This window comes from Lygodium microphyllum, chromosome 13 (assembly GCF_053477565.2).
Source record: "Lygodium microphyllum isolate KBCC chromosome 13, Lygodium_microphyllum_v1.1.10, whole genome shotgun sequence".
Lineage (NCBI taxonomy): Eukaryota > Viridiplantae > Streptophyta > Polypodiopsida > Schizaeales > Lygodiaceae > Lygodium > Lygodium microphyllum.
This window is the reverse complement of record NC_141147.1, coordinates 55,017,977-55,042,899: the sequence shown is the minus strand read 5'-3', so window position 1 is coordinate 55,042,899 and position 24,923 is coordinate 55,017,977. Positions and strand designations below refer to the sequence as shown.

Sequence of the window (24,923 nt, the reverse complement as noted above, 5' to 3'; positions counted from 1 at the left end):
AGATAGATAGATAGATAGATAGATAGATAGATAGATAGATAGATAGATAGATAGATAGATAGATAGATAGATAGATAGATAGATAGATAGATAGATAGATAGATAGATAGATAGATAGATAGATAGATAGATAGATAGATAGATAGATAGATAGATAGATAGATAGATAGATAGATAGATAGATAGATAGATAGATAGATAGATAGATAGATAGATAGATAGATAGATAGATAGATAGATAGATAGATAGATAGATAGATAGATAGATAGATAGATAGATAGATAGATAGATAGATAGATAGATAGATAGATAGATAGATAGATAGATAGATAGATAGATAGATAGATAGATAGATAGATAGATAGATATATATATATATATATATATATATATATATATATATATAGAGAGAGAGAGAGAGAGAGAGAGAGATGTGTTAGAATATGCGGGATCTAGAGCATGGTAGATGCGGCAGCTATGGAGGTTGAAAGAGGAAGAATAAACTCATAAAGACATTGACCCTGACAAAGACAAATTGTCACACAAGTGAATTAGGTTCCAAGATTGAGACTTGGACTCATAAACACAATCTTGTGTATTAATAGTGACAAGACACTTTACTGGAAAGAAAAGAGTATTATCATTGCATTAGAGAGTGCAAGTACAATACTTTATAGGAATTGAGTGGTGGCACTTTCTCCTACTGTGCATATGGGATTCTGATCCTAAGCCCTCACTGCTCCTTACAAAGGGACTGAAGTAGGTGTGATTGCAAAATATCTCAACACCCCTCCTCAATCACAACTAGAAGTACAAAGTGTGTAGAGGCTTTAGTGAAAGCAACACCTGAAAAGTGTGGGCACACCATAAACATGGCAAAACACCAGAGGCTGTCACAGAAAAAGGCTAAGTATGGGTACCACAAACATGATGGTCATCCAAAGGCTGTAGGCAGGGGCCTCAAAAGTGTCCAAAGGCTTTAGTACAAGGCTTATTTGAGGAGTTTATAAGTTTATGTTTGAAGCACTAGGGCTAGGAAATACAAAGCTAAAAAAGTCTATCTGAATAGAAGGACTAATGAGGTTTGTCCTTCTCTTGGTGGTCTTCTTCTTCTTCTTCTTCCTTTGCTCTGTTTTCTTCTTCTTCTTTGACTACAACTACATAGGCCTTTTGAGACCTCTTTTTGGCATGGTAGAACTTCTCGGTGTGTTCGGTCCTTTTGCAGAAGTCACAGAAGAGCTGATCCCTCTTGCCTTTGTACCTGTTGCCAACATATAATGCATGTTCATCTCTAGAGGTGCTTGGTTCTTCCTTAGTTTTTAGCTTCTTTTCCTCCTCTAACAGTGATGCTCGGATATCAACAAGTTTAGGGTTTGGCATGTCGATTAGAGTTGTTGATACATTATTATATTAAGGAGGCAAACTTTTAAGTAGAACACCGATGCAAACATCTTCTTCGATTTTAATGTTGATTCCTGCAAGCTGGGTTAGGATTCCTTCCATGTAATTTAGATGGTGGCAAGTGATGTGCTAGACTTCATTTCAAGCCTGAAAAACTCAATCAAGAGACCATACTTTGATGATTTAGACTGTGCACCAAACAAGGTGTCAAGTCTCCTTCCATGTATCCTGTGAAGTCTCACAGTTATCCACATGGTGGATATAGCTATCGTCTAGCTCCAGTTTGATAATGGCATGAGCCTTATCATTGTTCTTTTGCCAAGTGACTATAAGGTCCGCATCACGATGTTTCTTTTCTTTTCTAGTGGTAATGGCCCAGAGGCCCTTCTTCATCAGGATGAGTTTGATGCAAGTCAATCAGGTGTGAAACCCGACTCCTTTGAATCGAGAAGTTGGAGAGTCTTTGCCCATGTTAGATGGATGGAGCAGCATCAAACAACTCTAGAATTCTTAGATTTCATCAGTGAAAGAGCAGATTATAGTGTGTCAAGAGACACAAGTAATGACATGTGTGAAAACACACTATGTAAAGACTATGTCCTGGTTTATGTCGAACTCAAATCTTCTTAGTTTGGGATCCTTGATCTTCCGTCGATGAATCCAGGTTCTTCTCCTCCTTGATTTGATGATGGGACCGTAGATCAAAGTGGTAGTGGGTTGTTCTAGGTGGCAAAGGAGAGAAAATGATGAGATTTTTTAGCTTCAGGTGACATTGGCTATGGAGTCACAGTTAGGGTTTCTGGGGGTAGCCAGGTTTTTCTGACATTACAAGAGCTACACTTGATCATTTCGAAAACTTTTTTAATGGAAATGAAGCTCTATTCCTGCTCTACCAAAACCCCATGATGATGGTCATGATAGTAGCATGCACATTTTTTGACAATTCTTCACATTTTCTTCAATGCTGGTCTTAGTGTGCATCAATCTCGATGATTTTTATGATAGGATGGAGCGCCTTGACCTGGAGAAGATCTTCATAAAAGGAAGCTCTAGGAGATGTGCCTTGGTTGAAGATATCTCAGCCCTCCAAGTCAAGTAGGTCCTACAAGCTATGGCAGACACACAGAGCAGCAACTGTGAAGAATCACACTACTAAGTTTGAAATGGCCTGATGTTGAGCTCTAAGATGACAAGGAGGAGCTCGAAGAGCAGGGCAACACTTCTCCAGAAGAAACCTTGTCACGATCTCTTCTGATTGAAGAGATCTAAGGGCTTGAAGCGGGATAGGTGCAGGGTGGCTATGGCTGCCACAAGGTCAAATGGAGAGGAAGGAGTAGAAGATGAGCTCCTAGACTTAGCCTGAGCTGGTCTGAGCTCAAGCTAAGCTAGATGAGAGTAGAATGAAGCTGGAGGAGCAGTGACATGCCCGCTGCGCTCTGATACCATGTTAGAATATGCAGGATCTAGAGCATGGCAGATGCAAAAGCTATGGAGGTTGAAAGAGGAAGAAGAAACTCATGAAGACATTGACCCTATCAAAGACAAATTGTCACACAAGTGAATTAGGTTCCAAGATTGAGACTTGGACTCTAAACACAATCTTGTATATTGACAGTGACAAGACACTTTACTGGAAAGAAAAGAGTATTAATATTGCATTAGAAAAAGAGTGCAAGTACAATGCTTTATAGGAATTGAGTGGTGGCACTTTCTCCTACTGTGCATATGGGATTCTAGTCCTGAGCCCTCATTGCTCCTTACAAAGGGACTGAAATAGGTGTGATTGCAAAATATCTAAACGAGAGAGAGAGAGAGAGAGAGAGAGAGAGAGAGAGAGAGAGAGAGAGAGAGAGAGAGAGAGAGAGAGAGAGAGAGAGAGAGAAGATAGGTAGGGGAGGAGAATAGTAGGGGGTGCGAAGAGGCTAGGAGGGGGGGTAAAAGGTAGAAGTAGAATGAGGAGGACAAAGAGGAAGGGTAGAACAAAAAGGAGGTGGTGGTGATGCTAGCGGTAGTGGTGGCGATGTTGCAATGGTTGCAAAGGGTGCAACAAGTGGACTATGTGGCACAAAAATATGGGGGTTCCCAAAAAAACTCACTCCAAAGCTTGCTTCTCACACACATTCAATGAGATGGAGTCCTCTTTAGAGAAAACATATTCAAAAGAAAGATAAATGGCAAGAAGAAGGCTCATAAACCACACCATAGTAAAAGAATAATAAAGTAATGAGGCCCATGGATGTTGTGCTTGCCAAGGAGAAGGAAGATACCATTGCAACCATCTATCTATTCTATGTAGAAGACACACATAGAAGAGATGAGTTCATATTGCAAAGGGTAGAAGTAAGATGAGCATGGCAATAAGAAAGCTCAAGCAAAGGAAAAGAGAAGGTCACAGAGGAACCACCTTTGGTTCTAGCACAAAGTGATCTCTAGAAATTAATGACGATTGTCCAAAGTATGCAGACAAAAATAATTGAAGAAGTCACATTCACTTCTGAAGGGGAACTACAATGCCCCATTGAGTTGATCATTGGGTCTTAGGATTGCACCAGTGAAAGAGTCATATAAAAGGGAGCCTAATATCTTTTAAGAGCATTTTGCAAAGAAGTTAAGAAGGATAAGGCTCAAATAGTCAAGAAAAGGCATGAACCGTAGCTTAAATTGATGAGGTGAAGGACACACACAAGAGTTATTGTAGTAGTCAATTCAGAAGCTTTAAGACCTTTAGGTCTAGTTGGAAGAAAGAAATAAGACAATAGAGGAGACCATGACTAAAATACAAGACATGGAGACAATGCAAGACCAAAATGAGGTACCTATAGCACAAGTAGCAAGCTCACAGTTTAGGTAGAGCATGAAATAAGGTAGCTATAGCACAAGACATGGAGACAATGCAAAACCAAAATAAGGGAGCTATAGCACAAGTAGTAAAGCTCACAGTTTAGGTAGAGCACGAAAGAGAAGAATCAGTCACTTTGGCAAGGATACTTGAAGAGATTTCTCTTGTCTAAGTGCAACCGGAGATTCTTTAGAGAATAGCCATAGACTTGGCAAAATCATTGCACCAAGAAAGTCAATAGAAGGAACAAGCAGTAGTATGCAAACATGTAATGTCCTTACAAGCAGGAACTATATTAGAATGTCATTGTGAAAGCATGGAGATCACATCGATGCAAAAATGCAACTAATCATCCAATTGAGTTTCTAGTAGCAATTGAGTAGGATGAAGATCTAGAGGAGACTTTGCATTAGTACCAAGATCTAGAGGACACATTGCATTAGTACCAAGAGAGACTGCTTTGGCATTTGATTTTAATATCTATCAAGAGCCTAGATTCGTGAAAGTTTTTCCCATAACCATAGTATAGACACTCATTATAGCACACCGACACACACAAAGAGATAGTGGCTAGATCAACTAAACACAAAAGCCTTTAATGATGCCTATAAACTATGTGGAAATAGAAGGGCATGCCTTGGAATGAAGCCCAAAGACTCATGGAAGCTACAACAAAAATGACAATACAATACCTTTGAGATAAACGAACATGTTCGGTTTACTTTCTACTATTCACTTCCACACAAACAAGTTGATGTGCTTTATTGTCTCTATATCATAGAAGTTGTGGTATAGACAATAAAACCTATTGCATGGAAAGTATGAATTTTCAAAGTTTTCTAATGTGAATGCAAAAGCACATAAAAATATATATTTATGTCAAGATACCTTAAACCATCCTTTGACACTTTCATTAAGAAATTTGGCAATTGCCTAGACTACTTATTCATTATGATATGCAATTATACTCAACTAGTAGTAAAGTTGTTGTGGTAGTCACCCACTCCATACGAGGATAGTCTATTGCCTTTATTTTCTTTGATGTGAATGCTGACTTTGATCGTGTTGCAATGGCATGACTCCATCTCAAAGCATTACTTCTTCCATTATATTGTACTATTCTACTAGAAGACATGGTTGCTTGTTATACACATCCTTTTTGTCAATAGTTTTTCTACCAAGTTGCAAGAATGCTCCACCCTAGATAGAGGCACACATATTTGTTACACCCAAGGATCCTCAAGTTAGGTATGTTTGGTGGCTTTTGTTGGTTGACTCCTTCTATAACCCCCTAGTCCCTCTTTCCCCCCTACTTTACAATCTCAAAGAACACGAAGGATAAGACCTCTCGAGCTTGCTTAATCGACCTATCACCTCAAGCTTAGCACCACACAACCAACTTTACACCAATCAGGTTCTCAAATGTGGGACAATACTTTGGGCTCACTTAGAATTTGGCCCATCTCCCAATTTCATCTACACAAGCACACTTGGCACTACATTACAAGGTAGTCACACACCTACGAAGAACGAAATTGGTCGTAGGCACCACTAAAGTTCTCAACTAAGAAGACCCACTAGTATTAGTGGCCAATACACCCTTTATCTTGACTTTGGTAATTATTCATTGCTCAAAAATCCTACTTAAATCCAATATTCTAGTAATTATCAATTTATCTAGAAGAGTACCAAAAACAACATTCTATGTGCCCCAAATCCATTATCAGTGGTGGATGATTCTCCCTTCATCATCAAAACAACACATGCCAAGTTTCAAGCATGGGCAAAATCTGCCTTCTTTGAAATGAATTTTGTATTGGTTTACATAGATGATCTCCTAGTTTTGTCCAAGAACATAGAAGAATACATAACTAGTCTTCACATTCTCTTAAAGTTGATCAAATGGGGATGATGCTATCACCTACAAAGTATATATTGTTTGCATATGAAATTGATTTCTCGAGTCTTATTATCAATAATGGAATAGTCAAATTGTAGGAACACTTGCTAATGGACATCAAAGATTTCACAAATGAGTTTACTTCTATTATACAACCTTAGAAATCCCTTAGATGCTTAAATTGGGTCAGTGGCTTCATGCCTTATATGATCCAATTTAATTTTTTTCTCTACTCGAAAGAATTGTTTTAGATGGACCACAAAACAAACCCATGCAAGAAAAGGTATTAAAATCTGATCAACAATTCACCTCTTCTCCAAATCCCTAACAAAAAACCTTATGTATCTTTATTGATGATAGTGATCATGGATGGGTGGGGGAGTTGTGCAAAAAGAATGAAGATCACAAAGAAAGCATTTGTCATTTTGCAAGTGGAAGTTTTTCCAATACAAAAAAGAATTATCCATAATCTCTCATATAAAAACTGGTAATACAATAATCTATCAAAGCCTTTTGGATTTTTGTAAAATTTGTATCATTTATAGTCAAAATCGACTTAGCTCATCACATGTTATTTGAAAGACAGAGCTTCTAAAGCTATTGGCAAAAAAGAACCCTGTAATGGGCCATTTGGTTTGAGCTCTTAGATGTGACTTTTGAGCATAAGAAAGGAAGAGACATTATCTGTATAGATTGCTTGTCTAGGGATCCAACTTGAGATGTTGCTTTCTATAAACCTTTCCTTTCTGTCTTATCACCTTTGGTGAGAAGTGGCTCTTCGTAAATCTTTCCTTTCGAAAGACATGTCCTATTGCATTAAAGGATACATGCATCATTTACTTACTATTTGTAAACTTGCCTTCCCCTTACAAAAGACACTTCACCCTTCATTTAGGATCCATTTCAAAAGAGCAAGCCATTCCATATAGTCTTCTACTCCTCCTTAGCCTTCATATTAGGTTCCCAATCCTCCTTTTCCTAGTCTTCTCTTGTCCCTGGTCTTTTAGCTTTAGGCCTTTCATTTCTTAACTTTGCTTTTGTATACCAACAATCTTGTATCTTATTACACATTCAAAAATAGTGTTTTAGTTACATCATATCTTTTCATCTATTGTTAGATGATGGCACAATGCCATAGCGATTCGATGGAAGAAACTCAAGGACTTACAAGGATGTGACATGGGCTAATTTAGTTTTGATTATATATGATACAAATTCTATGAAAATCCGAAAGGGTTAGGTAGATGTTTTGATTCCCAATATTTCTCTATGGGATGATGGATAATTCTTTTCTATATTGAAAAAGGGTTCAACCATAGGCTATTCAGAACTAAAGTACTTATGTACACTTTAGTGTAGCGAATTCATCATTTAGGCCAAGGATTTCATCATCATCATCATCATCATCATCATCATCATCAAAGCTTTTGAATTCAAATTCCCAAGGACTCCGATGTTCTACTGCACCAATGTCAAGGGTGTTGATTCTTGCCTAATTTGGTAGTGTGAAGGCATTTGTCCATGCCCCTTGAGTTATGCATTTTCCTTATTTTTCTTAGGTAGGTTGAATGGTTCATTGTTTTCCTACAATAGGCTTGGTACGATTTGTAAACATAATAGACATGTAGTTGAAGGATTATTTACACAATGAGGCCTCATATAGAGCATCACCTTTTCTTAAACCTCTTATTGGTGAATGGACCATGGAGCAACAAGCTCTAAACTGGATAGACTTACTCCTTCGTCGAATAGAAGCCAAAAACTGCATGGTATGATAGAACATAGATTTTCTAGCCTAGAAGAAAAAGTGCAAAAACTAGAATCTACCAAATAGTTGAAGCTACCACTCTTGTGGTAGTTCCACTTTGACCAATTCATGATGTTAGGAAGATACATTTGGATGGTTTCATCACCCTTCACAATAATGGTTCGTAAGTGATCCTTATTTGAATTGATTTCTTCCACAACTCTAGGAATTGCCCTTGAGACAAGTTGGAACACAAATCTATAATGGACAAGAAGGTGGATAGATGAATGCTTCATATCAAGGCCGAGGTGTGGGTATTGAGAGCGAGATTATATTGGAAATATGGATCATTAACAAAAATCATGAAATTAGGTCTAAATTCATAGAAAATAGGACCATTGGACAAGGAGTGATACATAACTCATCTTCATATTTTCTTAGACAAAATTGATAAGATGGGATGGTGTTATCACCTACAAAGTATATATTGTTTGCATATGAAATTGATTTCTTGGGTCTCATTATGAGAAATGGGATAGTTAGTTTGCAGGAATATGTGCTAAAGAACCTACAAGATTTACTAGATGAGTTTACTTTTGTTCTACAACTTCAACAATGTGTGTGTGTGTGTGTACGGCATGTCTACATATTTAACTTTGTAATGATGCTAACCGTGCTTTGCATTGTTAGTAGGCTCGAGCCATCCAATTAAAGGAGAAAACATGTATGAGCATGATGTTGATGTTTAAGAGTGAACTAGCTGGTCTGGTCGGCGTTGTTAGCCAAACTTACTAATCGCCCGTTGTATGGTTGGTAGACTTGCAAAGCTCACAAGGCTAATGAAATTTTGAGTATGATGTTCATTAGGAGCTTGAAACATTGGATATTTGCTGATTTCTTTTAGCAATATAATGAGCATTGTTGCTAGATTGGAAACCTTATCACCACTCGAAGCATATAGTACATAGTGTACATTATGTTGCCAACAAAGAACTTACAAAAGATCCATTTGTCTGTGAGCTTCATTGACACATAGTCCAAAGAAAATGCGATTCAGGCTGGTTACACACCTAATGACGATGGACGCCCACTTTGTAAGCTTTAACCAATCAAAATACTTATTTAAGGGTTGGGCGTCCGCAGTCCTTTATACACTGGAGAGGACATGATCTGTTGTTTACTTGCTAAACATGTGAACCACGTCCCCCACTTTTGGACGGGCAGTCTCCCCTGCCCACTTTGTAAAGTGGCGGACAAGGGTACACTTTTTGCATTTGCAACCAATCAAAAAGTTTATAAGTTTATTATTATAATTATTATTACAAATTATGTCTATTTGGTGTGCAAAGGTATGATGCCCATGTTCGTGCCCAGTTTCAAAAAAGTGCATGCCCACACTTTGAGCGGAGGTTAGTCGTCCGTCACTTGGTATGTAACTAGCCTCATACAAGCATCCATCCTACATTGTCCTTTACAGGATTTGGACAGGGTTTGCCTTCCGAGCTCTAGTGTGTGGCAAGCCCGCCCCTTGTCTTACATTTTGGTTGGTGGCGTGTGAAGCGGCCTTAAGGAAGGACCTACCAGCCACCACTCAAGTCTCAAGCCCACCCACCCTCTCTCAACATCTTACCGCACACATTCTGACCCTCTCTCTCTCTCTCTCTCTCTCACATCAGATCTAGATCTGCGAGCTGCCCCCTCCACCTTATATTAGGTGTATCTCCTCTTCCTCTCTCGTGCACCCCCTCAAGCGCAGGAAGAGGAAAGAAGAAGAAAGTGGAAGTAAAGGCGGAGGAGAAGAGGGGAAGCCACAAGCTCGATCTTAGGTAGGTGCTTCTCTTTCTTTCCTCCTTTCTTTTTGCTGTCGTTGCATTACCTTCTGTTTCATGATCGGCCTCTTCCGCAAGCTTGCCAAGCCTGCTGCCATCCTTTTTGACGTCCGGATTCTCGTAAAGATACAAGGACGAGGCTCAGGATCTTTCTTGTAAGTTCAAAGCCTTGACTATGGGAAGGTTTAATGGCGCACCTGCACCCCTCCATTCCAGCCCCTTTATTATGTAGGGTTCCTGTAAGAATACAACGATGAGGAAGAAGGATTTTCATAGAGAGGGTTAGAAAACATCGACAGTCGAGAGAATTAACGGTGCTTCTTCTTCATTTTCCGGCTTTAGTATCATAGTCCACTCGCAGCAATTCTGTGCGAGCGATGCAATTTCATGATTTTTGTTCGTATCGTATTGGCAGATCCAAGCATCTGCAACATTTTCCGCTAACTCAGTGTAGCCACTGCCTCTTATCACCTCTTGATGCTTCACATTCTGTATCATGGTTGGGTTTAGGGTTTTACTGATTTCACTGTAGCGTCGCAGATCCAAGCATCTCCAGCACATCTGCAAAGCTAATAATTCTGCGTAGACTGCATTTCCTCGTCTTCTCGTCATTACATGTTAGCAATCCACTTTTATTGGTTGGGTTTATCGCTCACTGATTTCACTATCACTTGATAGATCCAAGCCTCTCCAGCACACATGTAAAGCTCCAATTCTGCACATCCTTCATTTTACCAGCATGCGCGTTGGTGCCCTCACCTCTCTACTATCCCGTAACTTGTGTTTTGCCTTTGGTGCAGGCATCGCCTTGTCTTTCCGTACTCTGCAATGGCTTCCCACATTGTTGGTTATCCCCGCATGGGCCCCAAGAGGGAGCTCAAGTTTGCCCTGGAGTCTTTTTGGGATGGCAAATCCACAGCAGCTGATTTGGAGCAGGTTGCCAAGGACCTGAGGTGCTCCATCTGGAAGCAGATGTCCAGTGCTGGCATCACCTACATTCCGAGCAACACTTTCTCCTACTACGATCAGGTGCTCGATACGACAGCTCTAGTGGGGGCTGTTCCCCCTCGTTATGGTTGGACAGGTGGTGAGATTGGCTTTGATGCGTACTTCTCCATGGCTCGTGGAAATGCAAAGAATCCTGCCATGGAGATGACCAAATGGCTCGACACAAACTAGTAAGTATGCTACATTTACAGATTCTGGAAGCTGTGCTGCACTAGACCTGGTGAAAGTTTCTATTCCTAATACCTGACCATGCATATGCAGTCACTACATTGTGCCAGAACTTGGACCAGACACTGAATTCACCTTTTCTTCCCACAAAGTGATTGACGAATATAAGGAAGCAAAGGAGGTGCATTCTGAATCAGTACATTGCCCCTGCTTTGGTTTCAGTGTTGTGGGTTGCTAACATATTGTTATTGTGCAGCTGGGCATTGACACCATTCCAGTACTTGTGGGGCCAGTTTCCTACTTGCTTTTGGCCAAGCCAGGGAAGGGGGTTGATCCTTCATTTGATTGTCTCTCTCTCTTGGATTCTCTGCTTCCAGTCTACAAGTGAGTGTGGTTGGTGGCCTGCATTGCATTTAATTTTTGATTGTGCCAACCTGATGCAGTTTTCTGACTTTGTTACTGTTCTGATTTTCTGGGTTACAGGGATGTAATTGTGCAGTTGAAGGCTGAGGGTGCTACGTGGGTACAGTTTGATGAGCCCACACTTGCGCTTGACCTGGAAGAGCGCCAGTTGGGTGCCTTCAAGAAAGCTTACTTAGCACTTGGTCCTGAGCTCAGTGGGATCAAAGTTCTGGTCGAGACTTATTTTGCTGACATACCAGCTGCAACTTACAAGTGAGTCCAAATAGTCTCTAGTTGTTTAGTTGTCTTGTGCCTATCTTTGTATGAGTCTTTATGTTTTAGCTCATTCCTCTTTGAGCAGTCTGTGGCTGCTTTTGCATTTCAACCTTGTGCTGATGTTTGATGTACTATATCATGCTGTGGACAGAACCATCATTGGCTTAGAGTATATCTCTGCCATTGGTGTTGATCTTGTTAGAGGTGAGAAGACCCTTGGACTTATCAAGGACACTGGTCTTCCAGATGGAAAGATTCTGTTTGCTGGGGTGGTTGATGGACGGAACATCTGGGCTAATGATTTGTCTTCCTCGTTAACTATGCTCGAGGATCTCAGTAAATCTCTAGGAAAAGGTTTGAGAGATTAATTTTCTGATGATGCTGAAAGATTTTCTGATCGGGGTTTACTCATTGTGACTCCATGGTTCTTTCTGGTGTGCAGACAGAGTTGTTGTTTCAACTTCTTGTTCTCTTCTACACACTGCTGTTGATCTTCAGAATGAGAACAAGATTGATGCAGAGCTGAAATCCTGGCTAGCATTTGCTGCGCAGAAGGTTTTGGAAGTGGTAGCTCTTGCCAAAGCTTTAGAGGGAAAGAAGGATGAGGTGAGGGTCGGGCTTTTTTCCCGAGTCTGTGGTCAGGCTTAAAGGAGTCTTTATTGGGATTCTTTCTATCTCTACTGATATTCCTGTACTTGTTTTCTCTGCTTTCATTGCACATTTGGGACAGGCATACTTTTCTGCAAATGCCACTGCTCAGGCCTCCAGAAGGGCATCTCCTCGTGTCCACAATGATGCTGTACAGAAGGCCGTAAGTGCATGTGCTTGCTATCAGAAATTCAGTTTTTTGCTCATAAATGATTGTGTACAGTTTTTACCTGTTTGTTTCAAAGAGGGGTGGGGGATCTGTGAGCTGATAAAGTGTTTTCTGCAACTTGGGTTTAATATTTTTTTTTTCTGAAATGTAAGGCCAATACCATGAGTAACTAATTCTATTATGGTCGTAGGCTTCTGAACTTGAAGGCAGTGAGCACCGACGAACAACACCTGTAGTGAGTCGCCTCGAAGAGCAGCAGAAACACTTGAATCTTCCACTTCTGCCAACCACCACCATTGGTTCTTTCCCACAGACTTTGGAGCTCCGCAGAGTTCGAAGAGAATTCAAGGCCAAGAAGTAATTCCTGATCTGATGGTCTATGCTTGAGGCTTTGGGTTTATCTGAATATTATGGACTTAAAGAGTACTGAATTGCTATACTGATTCAGGATTTCTGAGGAGGCCTACATCAAGGCTATTCAGGCTGAGATAAGCAAAGTCTGCAAGCTGCAGGAAGAGCTTGACATTGATGTTCTTGTCCATGGAGAGCCTGAGGTGGTTTCTTATTGATTTTAAGCCTTGTTAATGCCTTTGACATTGCACTGGAGGACTCATCCTGGTGATTCTGATGTTTCAGCGAAATGACATGGTGGAATACTTTGGAGAGCAGTTGAAAGGTTTTGTTTTTACTGAGAATGGGTGGGTACAATCATATGGGTCACGCTGTGTCAAGCCACCCATTATTTATGGTGATGTTAGCCGTCCCAATGCAATGACTGTCTTCTGGTCAAAGTATGCCCAGAGCCTGACCAACCGCCCAATGAAAGGAATGTTAACTGGTCCAGTGACAATTTTGAACTGGTCCTTTGTGAGGAACGATCAGCCAAGGTATGGTGCGAAAGTACAAGTTTGCCTTCCTCGGTCAGATACTTCTTTCTAGTTTTCTTACTCAGGTATATGTCAAGCAGGTCAAAGACATGTTACCAAATTGCGTTGGCAATCAAAGATGAAGTGGAAGATCTTGAAGCTGCTGGAATTCATGTAAAATGCAGATTTTAGATAATCTCTTGGACATATTTGATTATAGCAAGGCAATCTTTGTATTGCTTTGAAGTTTCGAGCTTAATTTTGTGTTTGTACCTTTGCAGGTCATTCAAATTGATGAGGCTGCACTGAGGGAGGGGCTGCCTTTGAGAAAGTCGGAGCAAGCTCATTATCTAAATTGGGCTGTGCATTCGTTTAGAATCACCAACTGTGGAGTTAAAGACACCACACAAGTGCGTACTTGATGTTCTTGTTTTTCTCTATTCTTGGGTCGTTGCTTGTGTTTAATCTTCTGACCCTCTATGGGTTTGTTGCACAGATCCACACACACATGTGCTACTCACATTTTAATGACATCATCCATTCCATTATTGACATGGATGCTGATGTTATCACAATTGAGAACTCACGTTCTGATGAGAAGCTGCTGAGAGTGTTCCGTGAAGGGGTTAAGTATGGGGCTGGTATTGGCCCTGGTGTCTATGATATCCATTCTCCTCGTATTCCTGACACAGAGGAGATTGCAGACCGTATCCGCAAGGTATACCTTTATCGTGAGGATGTACCTCTTTAGTTTTGAAATGCTTATTCAGTTCAAAACTGATTCTGCAAGATTTTCATTTGTATGATCTCTGTTTTCTTGTTTTGACAGATGCTTGACGTGTTGGAGTCCAAGGTACTGTGGGTTAATCCGGACTGTGGCTTGAAAACTCGCAAGTACACTGAGGTGAAACCAGCTTTGATCAACATGGTTGATGCAGCTAAAAAGATCCGAGCTGAGCTTGCCAGTGCAAAGTAGGAATTTGTGGATTGGTTTAAATATAAGGTTTTGCAATGTAACTGTAATTTTGCAAATGGAGGGTGTTGTCCCCATCACGGCTAGAAGATAAAGTTTTTCATAGCTTTTCCTGTGTCTTATCTATAGCATAACTATATATAGAAGATTTAATGAAGAGGTTTCAACTGCCCTCTGTATGGCAGAGCGGGAATTTTACAAACTCAGTTGAGTTGTCTAACGAGATCTTTTGAGATTTTTAAATTGGTATTTTGAGTCGTGGAAGTCCTTCAGAATTTGATTTGCAGCTGTAAGTTATGGGGCTGATTCTTGAGGCCTTGCAGCATCTACGTTTACCCAATATTCAAGTCATTTAGTGGCTTCCATTTTACCTAATGATGTGAACTGTATATTAGATTCCCAACCCTTTTGTAGATGACAGCTCTTTTTTCTGCCTTACTGCCATTATTTGTATTCTCAACCCATTGTAACTGGTCACCCGAATCTTTCTGCCTCTACTGGGAGATGCCTGATTTCTCAACCCATTGTAACTGGTCACTAAATTGTTCTTCCTTGATTGACATAGAAATGTGATTGATAATGCAACTTATAAATATTATAACTTGCATCAATCGTCAGCCTTTTTTGCAACATCCATTGACTATCTGAAGACCTAACAATAGAACTGTATAGTGCAGAAGATAAGACTCAAGATTCTTTAACATATGCCCAAATTATGTACAGCACATTAGAGCTTTACCTGTCAATCTACATTCAGTTTCTCACAGATAAATCTGAAGTATTTATCAATTTGCTCAATGCTTTTGAGCATTTATGAAATTTCTTTAATGGTTTTGATGTTCCAGACTGAATCAACACTAAACTTGTAATTTGTCTCCAAAATGTGGCTTAGGCTTTCAACTATATTGAAAGCAACATGTACATATGAGACCAGAATTTTGATTGATCTCTTCCTCTATTGTTGGATGGCAGAATCATAGGTTTTGAAACAATCAAAGGTTTGGAATAATTTTCAAGCAAAATTGCAGTCTATAAAAGTATGAGTTTGAAAGTGTAGGAACGTCTATCAAAATAATACTTAATCTACATTATCTGGAGCCGTTGGAATAGCAGGTGGTATTAATCAAATTGGGTGTTTAATATATATGCCAAAATATGAATGTTGCAGCCCTTTAAACCTTACTCTGAGATGGCTTTGTTGAGAGGCACTAAATTATTCCAAAACCAAAAGTTGACTTGAAGGTGGCTATGTAAATATACACTATCGAGCTTGTGTTGGTTCCTTTTTTTGGATTACATTTTGCGCCATTCATTGTTTTCTTAATCGTTACCACTAGAAAATGAATTTATTTTTGAGGCTACAGATAGCCACAAAAGTTGATGCTTTGGCCTACAAAGTTTATAAGTGATTCTTTATTCAATTTGCACTTAAACAAAAGACTTGAGCCAAAACCTTGAACTCTCATCAGTGAGACTGAACTCTCATCAGTGTCTCACTGTCTAGATTGGTTCACCTAAGGTTTAAATTTATGAGTATAGCATGTATGATTGGAATGAATAGGTACATTTGATGTCTTTTGCATGTATATGCAGCCAATGCATTATTGTAAAGGTAGGTAGTGCATGTTTAAGGCTTTGTTGTAATCTTTAGCCTTTTTTGCATCCTACCACTTGACATTGATACTTTAATTTTATAATCCTAAATTGCACCTGCCCTCTCGTTCTCTTTTTTTTTTTTTTTTTGGTGGGGGGCTGCCATGTGGCGCTTGCCCCCCACCTCTCCTTAACTAATAGTATAGATAAAGATAAAAAATATTCCCCTTTCCAAGTGTTTAACCTAGCACAATCATACCTCTTTCAGAGATACCATTAGCTAGTTATTTGATTTTAGTGGGAAAGGGAGATTTTACTCCAATAAATAATCTTATTTGTTTTGAAACTATTTTTAAAATGGTCAGCGGGAATTTGATTTGAAACTATTTTTAAAATGGTCATGGTGGTCCTATATGCTTTTGTTGAACTATGCGAAAGATGGGCATATTATTGCATTTGCCTCTCGACAAGGAAAATCTTTTCGAGCTATATTTGACTAATGAAGTTGCAAATGCAAATGTTATCACACATGAACATGGTTTTTCAAGTAAAGAAACCTAGCACTCCCAAATTCTTTTGGAGTTATAAGTTTGTTCCAATTCATTGAGGAACATATATCGATTCCAATCTCCTTAGTCAAGTGAAAAATGGCATAAGATAGAATTGATCCTTAACATCGTTTTTTCTTCTTGTAGCCAAGATACATAAAAAGCTAATGTAGAGGGTAGAAAGAGCATGTGATCTTGACCTTAGTTACCCTAATCCAAGCATCGATATCTTATTGGTCAATTTTTCTTGGCAACTTTTTGTGTCCTTTGGATTCACTTTCGAAGCAATCATAGCTTGTCCTAACCAAGACTGAGCAAGTTCCCTTCAATATCCAATTTGCCTTTCCAACTTACCCTCAAGACTAGCTTTTGATATGCTGTCCAAATAGGGACTTCATAGATGTATGTCTACAAAGGCTTTCCATGTAGTCTTGTGTCCAGCTTTTAAGCCCATATATTGGAAGACATCATTAGTAGCATTATTGCAAAACAATTGCATAATTAGACGCAAATTTGGCATTGTCATAGTCCATTGAATCATATTAGAAGCTTTTTCCAAATAAAAAATGTTGAATGTAGCCTTGTTTATATTTGAAGAATGCAACTAGAAATTCGATGATTGTTTTGTGTATAACACATGTACTTCTGTAATATCAAGTTTGTGATATCATAGTAAATGCATTTTTCTTGATCTTTTCCTTGTATTATTCATTACATCCTTATCAGTTTAACATAGAGTCTCTAATTTGTTCTTCATCCCTTGGCATATTGTGACAAATTTTTGTATCGTTAGCTTTACAATTACATTTTAATGTATTCTAAATAAATCATCCATCCTTGTTCCAATTTGTAATAGTTTGGCAACTTTCTTGCTTCTCTATCTTTGTGTTTCCCTAATAGGTTACCATTTATAATAGTCACACATTATATTTAATGGTGAAATCCTTCAAACGGTGCAACATTTGTTGGTTTGCATTGTAATCAACCACTTGTTGCAAAGAGTAAAAATCATGCACACGTTGGTCAATCATTGTAATCAACCAATTGTTGTAAAGAGCCAACCATGTAGTTGTTTTTAATGGGCTTCATGAGCCTTGATTGTCACACCAACAAATTTTTTTTTTTTGCACATGTTGCATTTGTATTTGCTTCATTACCTTATTGATTCTATGTTTTGACAAACCAACTTGCATGCCTAGCTAGAGCTAGTATTCTTTATAAAGTGATGTGTTTACAATTCACCCAATGCTCTAATAGGTGTTAAATTATTTTTTGACCTTTTCTTTTTTGTTAATACATATTACTCACATTTAAATTTTAATTTTTTTTTTGTACCAACAAGGATTATCTTACATTGTCACATGAATCATGAGAAACACATATTTCCTTATGGATATTTGCAGGATCAATCATAATACTACCATTTAAACCATGTTGTCAATTGAAAAGTTAGTTCTTTGATTTGTGCAAATATTAATCTAATTGCAATTATTAGGAATTTGCATTGATGATATGTTTTTGAACCAACTTTCTTCTATATTTTGCATTTAAAATTTAATTGCTTTGAAATTCAAAAGCACATTCATGATAGAAAAATCAAAATCTTACAAATTAGATTAGTGCACATTGGTGGGTGACTTATTTTCTCCTTGGGTAAAAATGGATGTTAGTTTTCTATAGTTCTTTCCTTCTTTGTTGTAATATGCAAATTGTATTAAGTAAAGAAAACTAAGGTAATTGCATCATCATATGTGCATCATGGCTAAGATGCCAAAGTCAATAGAACTTATTCATCCTTATTCTTGTTTATCTTATACTTGCAACAATTGACTTGTGCACACATATATTCTTATGAATATGTGCATGGTTTTTAGAGAAAAAATTTCCCATTCTAACCCTTTTTTCTCATAAGTTATTTTGAATTGTATTCCTTATTTGTTCATATGTGTACGTTTCCTTGTCTTAAATGTACAATTGTGATTGGACACAATTGCAAAATCTTTCCTTCAAGCTTGTGTTGTTTGAGTTGAACTTTGCAAGTGAACATTTGTGAGCAAGGTTTTTCATGTTCTAAACATTGATGCCTATTTGCATGTTAATGCATTTTCAAAACTTAGATATACATAAAGATTTCCACATTGACTAATGGAATACCCTTCTACTATTTTTATGAGACACCAATGAATTGTTGTTACAATTCAAACCTTCAATTTGCTCTTTAGTATCATTATTGAATACTTCAAAGACATCTTTTCTACTTTGGTATTTCAAACATTTTAAAAGTCTTTATAAAGATGCAAACTTCTAATTAGATTATGATGTAAATAGTACCCAAGTAGAGAAGTTAATGCTTTGCTTTTAAGACCACAACAATTGTTCAATTCTCAAAATTGACAATGCTCACAAGGTTATTATTTATTTGCTAAAACATTTTTAAGGGTCATAATATTTTGCTTATACATTGTCCTAACATGTGCTCTACTCATAAGCGCTTTGTTGACATATGTAGAGGCAATGGAACTTTCATTATCTCTTTATTTAATGAAGTGAGGATCCTTCTAGATATTGGAAGTTAGTAAATTGGCACACCTTTGAATCCAAAATAATATTATTCCTTAAATTGGGGAGTAAGTTGAGCATAAGCTCTCAATACAATCATTATTCCAATGGTTTTTTCCCATGTCACGGGAACAAGACAAAAGAAGAGAATATTTTCATGAACAAAGAGAAGCTTTGTTAAACTTATTCTAAATTTTCTTCCATAACAAAAGCTTGCAACTTCTTCCCTTGAGCATCGACTAATTCTTCTTGTACATATGGTATCTTCATAATTATCTATAACCAAGAAGAATGCAATGTAGCTTGACCTCTACATATTGCCACTAGATTTAAATTGGCAGGTGATAGTCGAGCTGGGATTTGAGCCTAAAGTGTATGAGATGAATGCCTTATGCGAACATCATGTCCGTTCTCTTATAGGAAGCCTTTGGTAGATCAACCTAGCACCCATATGAGTTTAGTCTTCCCTCACACTTTGAGTCTTCAAGGATACTTTATGATTATGGTAAAATACTTAATAAATATAAGAATAGCATATTAAGTTGGGAAAACAATAACATACTAAAGTTTGGGAACCTATATAATGCTAAAGTTGGGCATTTATTGATTCTACATCTTATACTCCAAACTACTATAAATAATGGATGGCTTAGATGGGTTAAGAATTTGCCTTCTCCAAAGCCTCTAGCTCATGCTTAATAGGTAAACACACTTTGTTGCATGTTTTTGAACTACTAGAAAGAAATACATTGCTAATACTGATGGTTAGAAGTATATACCAAAACATGACATACAATTAGCAATCTTGTTAAGTAGCTTTCCCTTTTTTGTTTTTGGGGGAAAACATATACTATTTTTAAAAACAGAAAAGATTGAAGCAATTACATGTGTTTTTTTTTGGGTAGCTTAACCCAACTCATTAGTGAGAAAATTAGTTGACAAAATCCTAGTAGAAGAGTGATTATCTTAGAAAATTCGAAAGGGGTAGTGCTTCAAATTTTTATTCTAAAAAAAAAAAGTAAATAACATACAATTTATGAGTAGAAACTAAAGATATTTGTATTGTGCTCTAACTTTCATAACCTTCACTGCATATCAGGGCTATTCCAAGTTTTCAAGCTTTTGTTCTAGTTGAGAACCCCAACTAGTTATCTTGGTTTGCTAGTCCTTTGGTCCAATTTTTTTGCTGCTTGATGATGTTGTCCTAGTTCGTTTATCCCTACATCAACATCTCCATTTTAAAGCTAGCAATGGGATTAGGCATATCATTACTAAGTCATTTTCCATTTCTACTTACCCACATATGCCAATGATAAAAACTCCATAGGAAATTCCGAATTTCAAGGGGAAATCCATGGTTTTTCCCAAATAGGATTTCCTTCCAATTCAATAAGGAGAGGTGGTAGGTTAGAATAAAGACTTGCAATAAATTGAGAATGTTCTTAATAGCTTGTAACTAATAAAAGTATGTGGTACCGGTTCAAGTTTTGAATTACACCTAAGTCACATACCATTTTCCACCCCTAATTTGGCTCCTTTTTAGTTCATTGTAATTCTACACAATAAGCAAATCCTCAGCCACTAGTACATCATCATTAGTAGGTTATTTAACTAGGGCTAGCTGTACGGTAATAGGAGGATCCTCCTGAAAGATCACAATGTGCACCTCAATTACTGGCTTTGGTTGTTTATGCAACTTGCTCTCATGAAATAGAGCATCATGGATGCGGATAACTTTCTGAGCCTACGGATCCCAAAAGCAATAGCCCATCTCACCTCTATCACCATAGCCAAGAATGATGCTTTGGATGAACTTCAGATCTAGCTTGTGGCATTTATCTTTGGGAATATGGAAGAATACCTCACACCTAAAGACTTGCAAATGGGCATATGAGGGAGGTTTACTAGAACATACCTCCTCCACAAATCTACCACTAAGAGCATTGCATAGGGAACTATTAATCAAGTGAACTACAATAGTAATTGCCTTAGCCCAAAATGTATGTGGTAAGCATGCCTAACTAAGCATATTCTGGACTCTTTCTTGAGTAGTCCTATTCATGTGCTTTGTAATACCATTCTAGGGTGAGGTGTAAGGGGTGGTCAATTGATGCTTAATATCCCTCTCATCACAAAATTGTTCAAAATAGCATGAGAAAAATTCATCCCCATTGTTAGATCTTAAGCATTTCAACCTATACTAAGACTAGTTTTCAACCACAGCAAGAAAGTGTTGAAAAGTAGGCAAAACTTTTGACTTCTCTTTTGTGGGATAGGCCTAGACTTTATGTGAATAATCAATATTGAATGTAACAAAGTTCTTTTCACCACCCAAGGATTGAAAAGGCATGAGATAAAAAACATCCAAATGAACAAGAGCGAAAGGCCCATTCGTGCGCATAGTGCTAGACTTTCTATGTGCATTATGACTCTACCTGCCATATAAACAATGATAACATGAATCAAAATAGGAGAAGTCTAGGGGTCGAAGATAATGTAAATGAGTCAAGACTTCATTTCTTTGAGGGACATATGTCCAAGATAATGATGCTATTAAAGAGATACATATGGAAGATTGATTGGCCAAAACATGATCAATAGTACTAGATACAAGTAAATAATAGAGACTGCAAGTGTTGGAACCTCCAGCCAAAATGAGGTTGTTACGAGTGATTTTCCATGTAGAATCACCAAAAGAAACATGATACCCACCATAATCCAAGTGTCTTGGGACTTTTAGTCAAAGTTGGCACATGGTGTACATCATGCAACACAAATGAAGTACAAGTAGCAAATTGCAAATGAACATCCCCGATGCCAACAATATTACAAGCCCACTTTTGCATAACCTGTCATAAGACAATAGGTATAGAATCAAGCACAATGTGGGGTCACATGAAAAGAGGCAAGCAACCAACACTGAAAGAAAGATGACTAAGTATTAGTCAATTGGTGAAGAAGCAACCAAATGTACTTATCAAAAGTGTACTCTAATGCATTTATCTAATCAATCTTGACAGTAGACTTTGTGATGCTGCAATCATCCAAAGCCTTAGAATTATCCACACTTTTCCCTTGCCTTTATCTCGCCTATCATGGTGCTTTTTATGGCACTATGGTTGCATATGAACCTACCTGCCCACCCATTCCCCCCCTAAAAGAACAATAATGACATGTAAGAGTTGGGGCTATGGGATTTACTGTAACCTTGTCCATGAGATCTACACTTTGACTTGGCTTGTTGTGCATCTCTCATCACTATATCTACCACAATTTATGGCCTCTAATAGTGAGTGTATGAGAGGCGTAGGTTGCATCAATATTCTTTCTATTTACTTCCTCTGTAAAGCAAAGTACCCTCTATATCTTTGCTCTTAAAAGCATTTGTAGGAGCATTAGTACTTATGGCAGTGTAGATAGTATCCCAAGACTCAGGGAGAGCATGACAAGCAAGAACATAGCCTTGAAATTTTTCTCAAAGATAATCCCTTGTGAAGTAAGTTTGGTGAAAATGGAATGAAGCTCATTCAAATGAGAAGACATAGCAGTGTCTTCCTTCATACGAAGATCCATGAGATTCTTAAGCCAATACAATCATGAAGCACGTCTTTTCTTACCATAAAGATTGCACATTTTCTCCCATAACTCCCAAGCACCACCCTTAGTATCAATGACATTAAAGTGAATCTGCTTTGACAAAGACAAGATGATAGTGGACTTGCATAGCTCATCCAGATCAACCCAAGCCTCCACATCATACTCTTCAAGCTTTATCCCTTTAGTCTTCAACAGTCTAATTTGCTTCCTTTGAACCAAAACTTGCCATATCTAGGTTTTTAGTGGCTGAAGTTATTGCCATCCAACTTTTCTATATCCTAAGAAGCACTTGAAGTAGATGCCATTGTGACTACAAAGTAAAGAGTGAATGGCCTGTTGTATTAACAATAAATCAAAATAACCCCAAAACTAAATGCATGAGGAGGGTTGCAATATAATGTATGACTGTCCACAAAATAAATGCACTAAAGTGCTCAAACCAATTGTCTACTCTTAGCAAAATGACTCAAAGTTGTGTGTCAATATTGTTGTCCATAAAACTGCAACAAAAGAGTGTAACTATATGAAAAAGACCAAAATACAAAGCTCCCATTACCAGGGAAGTCTACTAGGCTGAAAATGCAATTAGCAGCGTACAAGAATAAGCATGAATCTCCAAGTAGCAAGTATTATTAGAGAACCAAAGTATGTCATGGATGTAGATGCATCCCAATCAATAGTGTAACCATGTACATAAATTGACCATGCATAAGAGATCTCTCAAGCAAGAGGGAGATCCAACAAAGTACAACCAAACTCACTCCATATGAATAGTGAAGGTTATGTACATAAACATAGCATGTATCCACCACTGACAACGCATCCGAGAGGAGTAAGTACTGGGTATCAAATTAAATCTAAATCAGCCCACCGTCATCAATGTCTGCAAAGACAATATATTCATAAACCAATGAGCATGTAAGAGTCTCCCATTGAATCAAGTGTTGGGGGTAAAGGCTCCTCTGCCTAGCCGCCCGTGTATTACTACACTAACAGTACCCGCCACTGCACACTGTAGGTGGTGGGCACCCACACCGTCACTTTATTCTTTATTCTTTTAGTGACACTTTGAATAAAGGAAGTCCCGGTCACACATTGTGACTGTTGGAGTTCCCATTTGTGTCTCTCTCTCTTCTTGCTCTTACTCTCCGCCATAGCTCACTTCCAAGCAAGCTTCAATCCTTCTCACCTTTCAATTGGTATCAAAGCGAGGCTTCGTGACTTCCTGAGCTTGGTTCTGGCATTCTTAGCTTCCATTCAAATACCTATAGCATTGGGTCTCCTTCTCGGCAGCCATAGCCGACCTTCTTGAGCTCCCATCACTTTGTGGCTTCTTGAGCACCTTTCCGGCCTATTGAGGCACCCTCAGGAATTGCTATAGAGGTATTGAAGTGTTCTTTCAGTGATTTTATTCAGTTCTCAGGTTGCAGTCAATTAGGGCACCCTTGGAGCTTGGATCTTGTTCCCTCTTGCATTTGGGCACTTGAGGCTTGTTGTGGGCCTCCCTGGGCACCACTTGGAGCCTTTAACCACTACCATTGAGGCCACGTGGATGCATAGGAGCAGAAGAAGGGATCATAAAATTTGCGCCATTTTTTTGGCTGTTCTAGACATCAGACTATAGCAGCTCACCTACTCCTCATTGATGGCTATGCCATGCTTCTTTGGGCTTGGCAATGCACTTCGAAATGGTCTCTAACTTCGGTTGAAGCCTCCTTGATCATTGGCATCAAATTCGGGTCTGATTTGTACATTTCCAGGAGTGTTTATAGTAGTCCCATAGCCATGTTATGCAGAAGTAACATTGGCATCTAATGCTATGCTTGTTTGGGCACTTCTACTTAACTAGTTTGGTACCTATTGATGCCCGATTGTTTAGGGGATGCAAGGCACATGTTATGCCATCATTTTGGACTGATGTTCTTGCTCAAAATACTTAGTTTTGAACAGTAAATCACTGCTGTACCACAATGGGCTGAAGCCTATTATCTCATATTTGGTTATGCCTATTGGTTTCGGGCTATGTCTTTGGGATATGCAATGAAGTATTGACCTTTGGGGTACGACATCGAGCTTGTCTTTGGTTCTGGATCTTTATTTGCACTTGAGCTCGGCTTTGGAATGCATTTGATGCTTTGTCTTGGATGTACATATGGCATGTATGTTACCTATGTCTGACCGGTCTTGACATGCTTGGCCTATGTCACTACTACATGCTAGTTACATTGTTTGGAGCCGATTGGTTCTAATGCCTTGTTTTGGCTTGCATCTCGCTTCCCGAAACTTACTTGGGATATTTCTTGGCTTGCCAGAGTTGTATTTGGGATACAATTGATGTCTATGGATGCTATACTTGGAGGCTACAGAGCCTATATGCTCATGATGTCTGGTCTTGGATC

At 38.5% G+C, this 24,923-nt stretch overlaps 1 protein-coding gene across 3 annotated transcripts; it reads left to right on the top strand.

Moving 5' to 3' along the window:
• The first annotated feature begins 9,536 nt into the window (after positions 1-9,536).
• Positions 9,537-14,505, top strand: LOC148026635 (5-methyltetrahydropteroyltriglutamate--homocysteine methyltransferase 2-like). 3 transcript variants are annotated; one of them, XM_087691100.1, is made up of 16 exons: positions 9,537-9,714; positions 9,796-9,872; positions 10,518-10,895; positions 10,987-11,074; positions 11,150-11,277; positions 11,377-11,568; positions 11,723-11,925; positions 12,014-12,177; positions 12,302-12,382; positions 12,579-12,745; positions 12,837-12,942; positions 13,025-13,275; positions 13,356-13,428; positions 13,536-13,664; positions 13,751-13,972; positions 14,084-14,505. In XM_087691100.1, the coding sequence occupies exons 3-16, from the start codon at positions 10,546-10,548 to the stop codon at positions 14,228-14,230; spliced, it is 2,301 nt and encodes a 766-aa protein (XP_087547226.1). In that variant the 5' UTR covers positions 9,537-9,714; positions 9,796-9,872; positions 10,518-10,545; the 3' UTR covers positions 14,231-14,505. The 3 variants fall into 3 exon arrangements, with proteins under 3 accessions (XP_087547226.1, XP_087547227.1, XP_087547225.1); XM_087691101.1 differs by lacking the exon at positions 9,796-9,872 and having other exon boundaries at positions 9,537-9,718; XM_087691099.1 differs by lacking the exon at positions 9,796-9,872 and having other exon boundaries at positions 9,538-9,714.
• The last annotated feature ends 10,418 nt before the right edge of the window (positions 14,506-24,923 follow it).

Excerpts from the sequence above, each read along its gene's own strand:
- LOC148026635 (XM_087691100.1), top strand. The coding sequence starts at position 10,546 with ATGGCTTCCCACATTGTTGGTTATCCCCGCATGGGCCCCAAGAGGGAG. Across the intron at positions 10,896-10,986 it reads AAATGGCTCGACACAAACTA|TCACTACATTGTGCCAGAAC; the intron begins GTAAGTATGCTA and ends ATGCATATGCAG. Across the intron at positions 12,383-12,578 it reads ATGATGCTGTACAGAAGGCC|GCTTCTGAACTTGAAGGCAG; the intron begins GTAAGTGCATGT and ends TTATGGTCGTAG.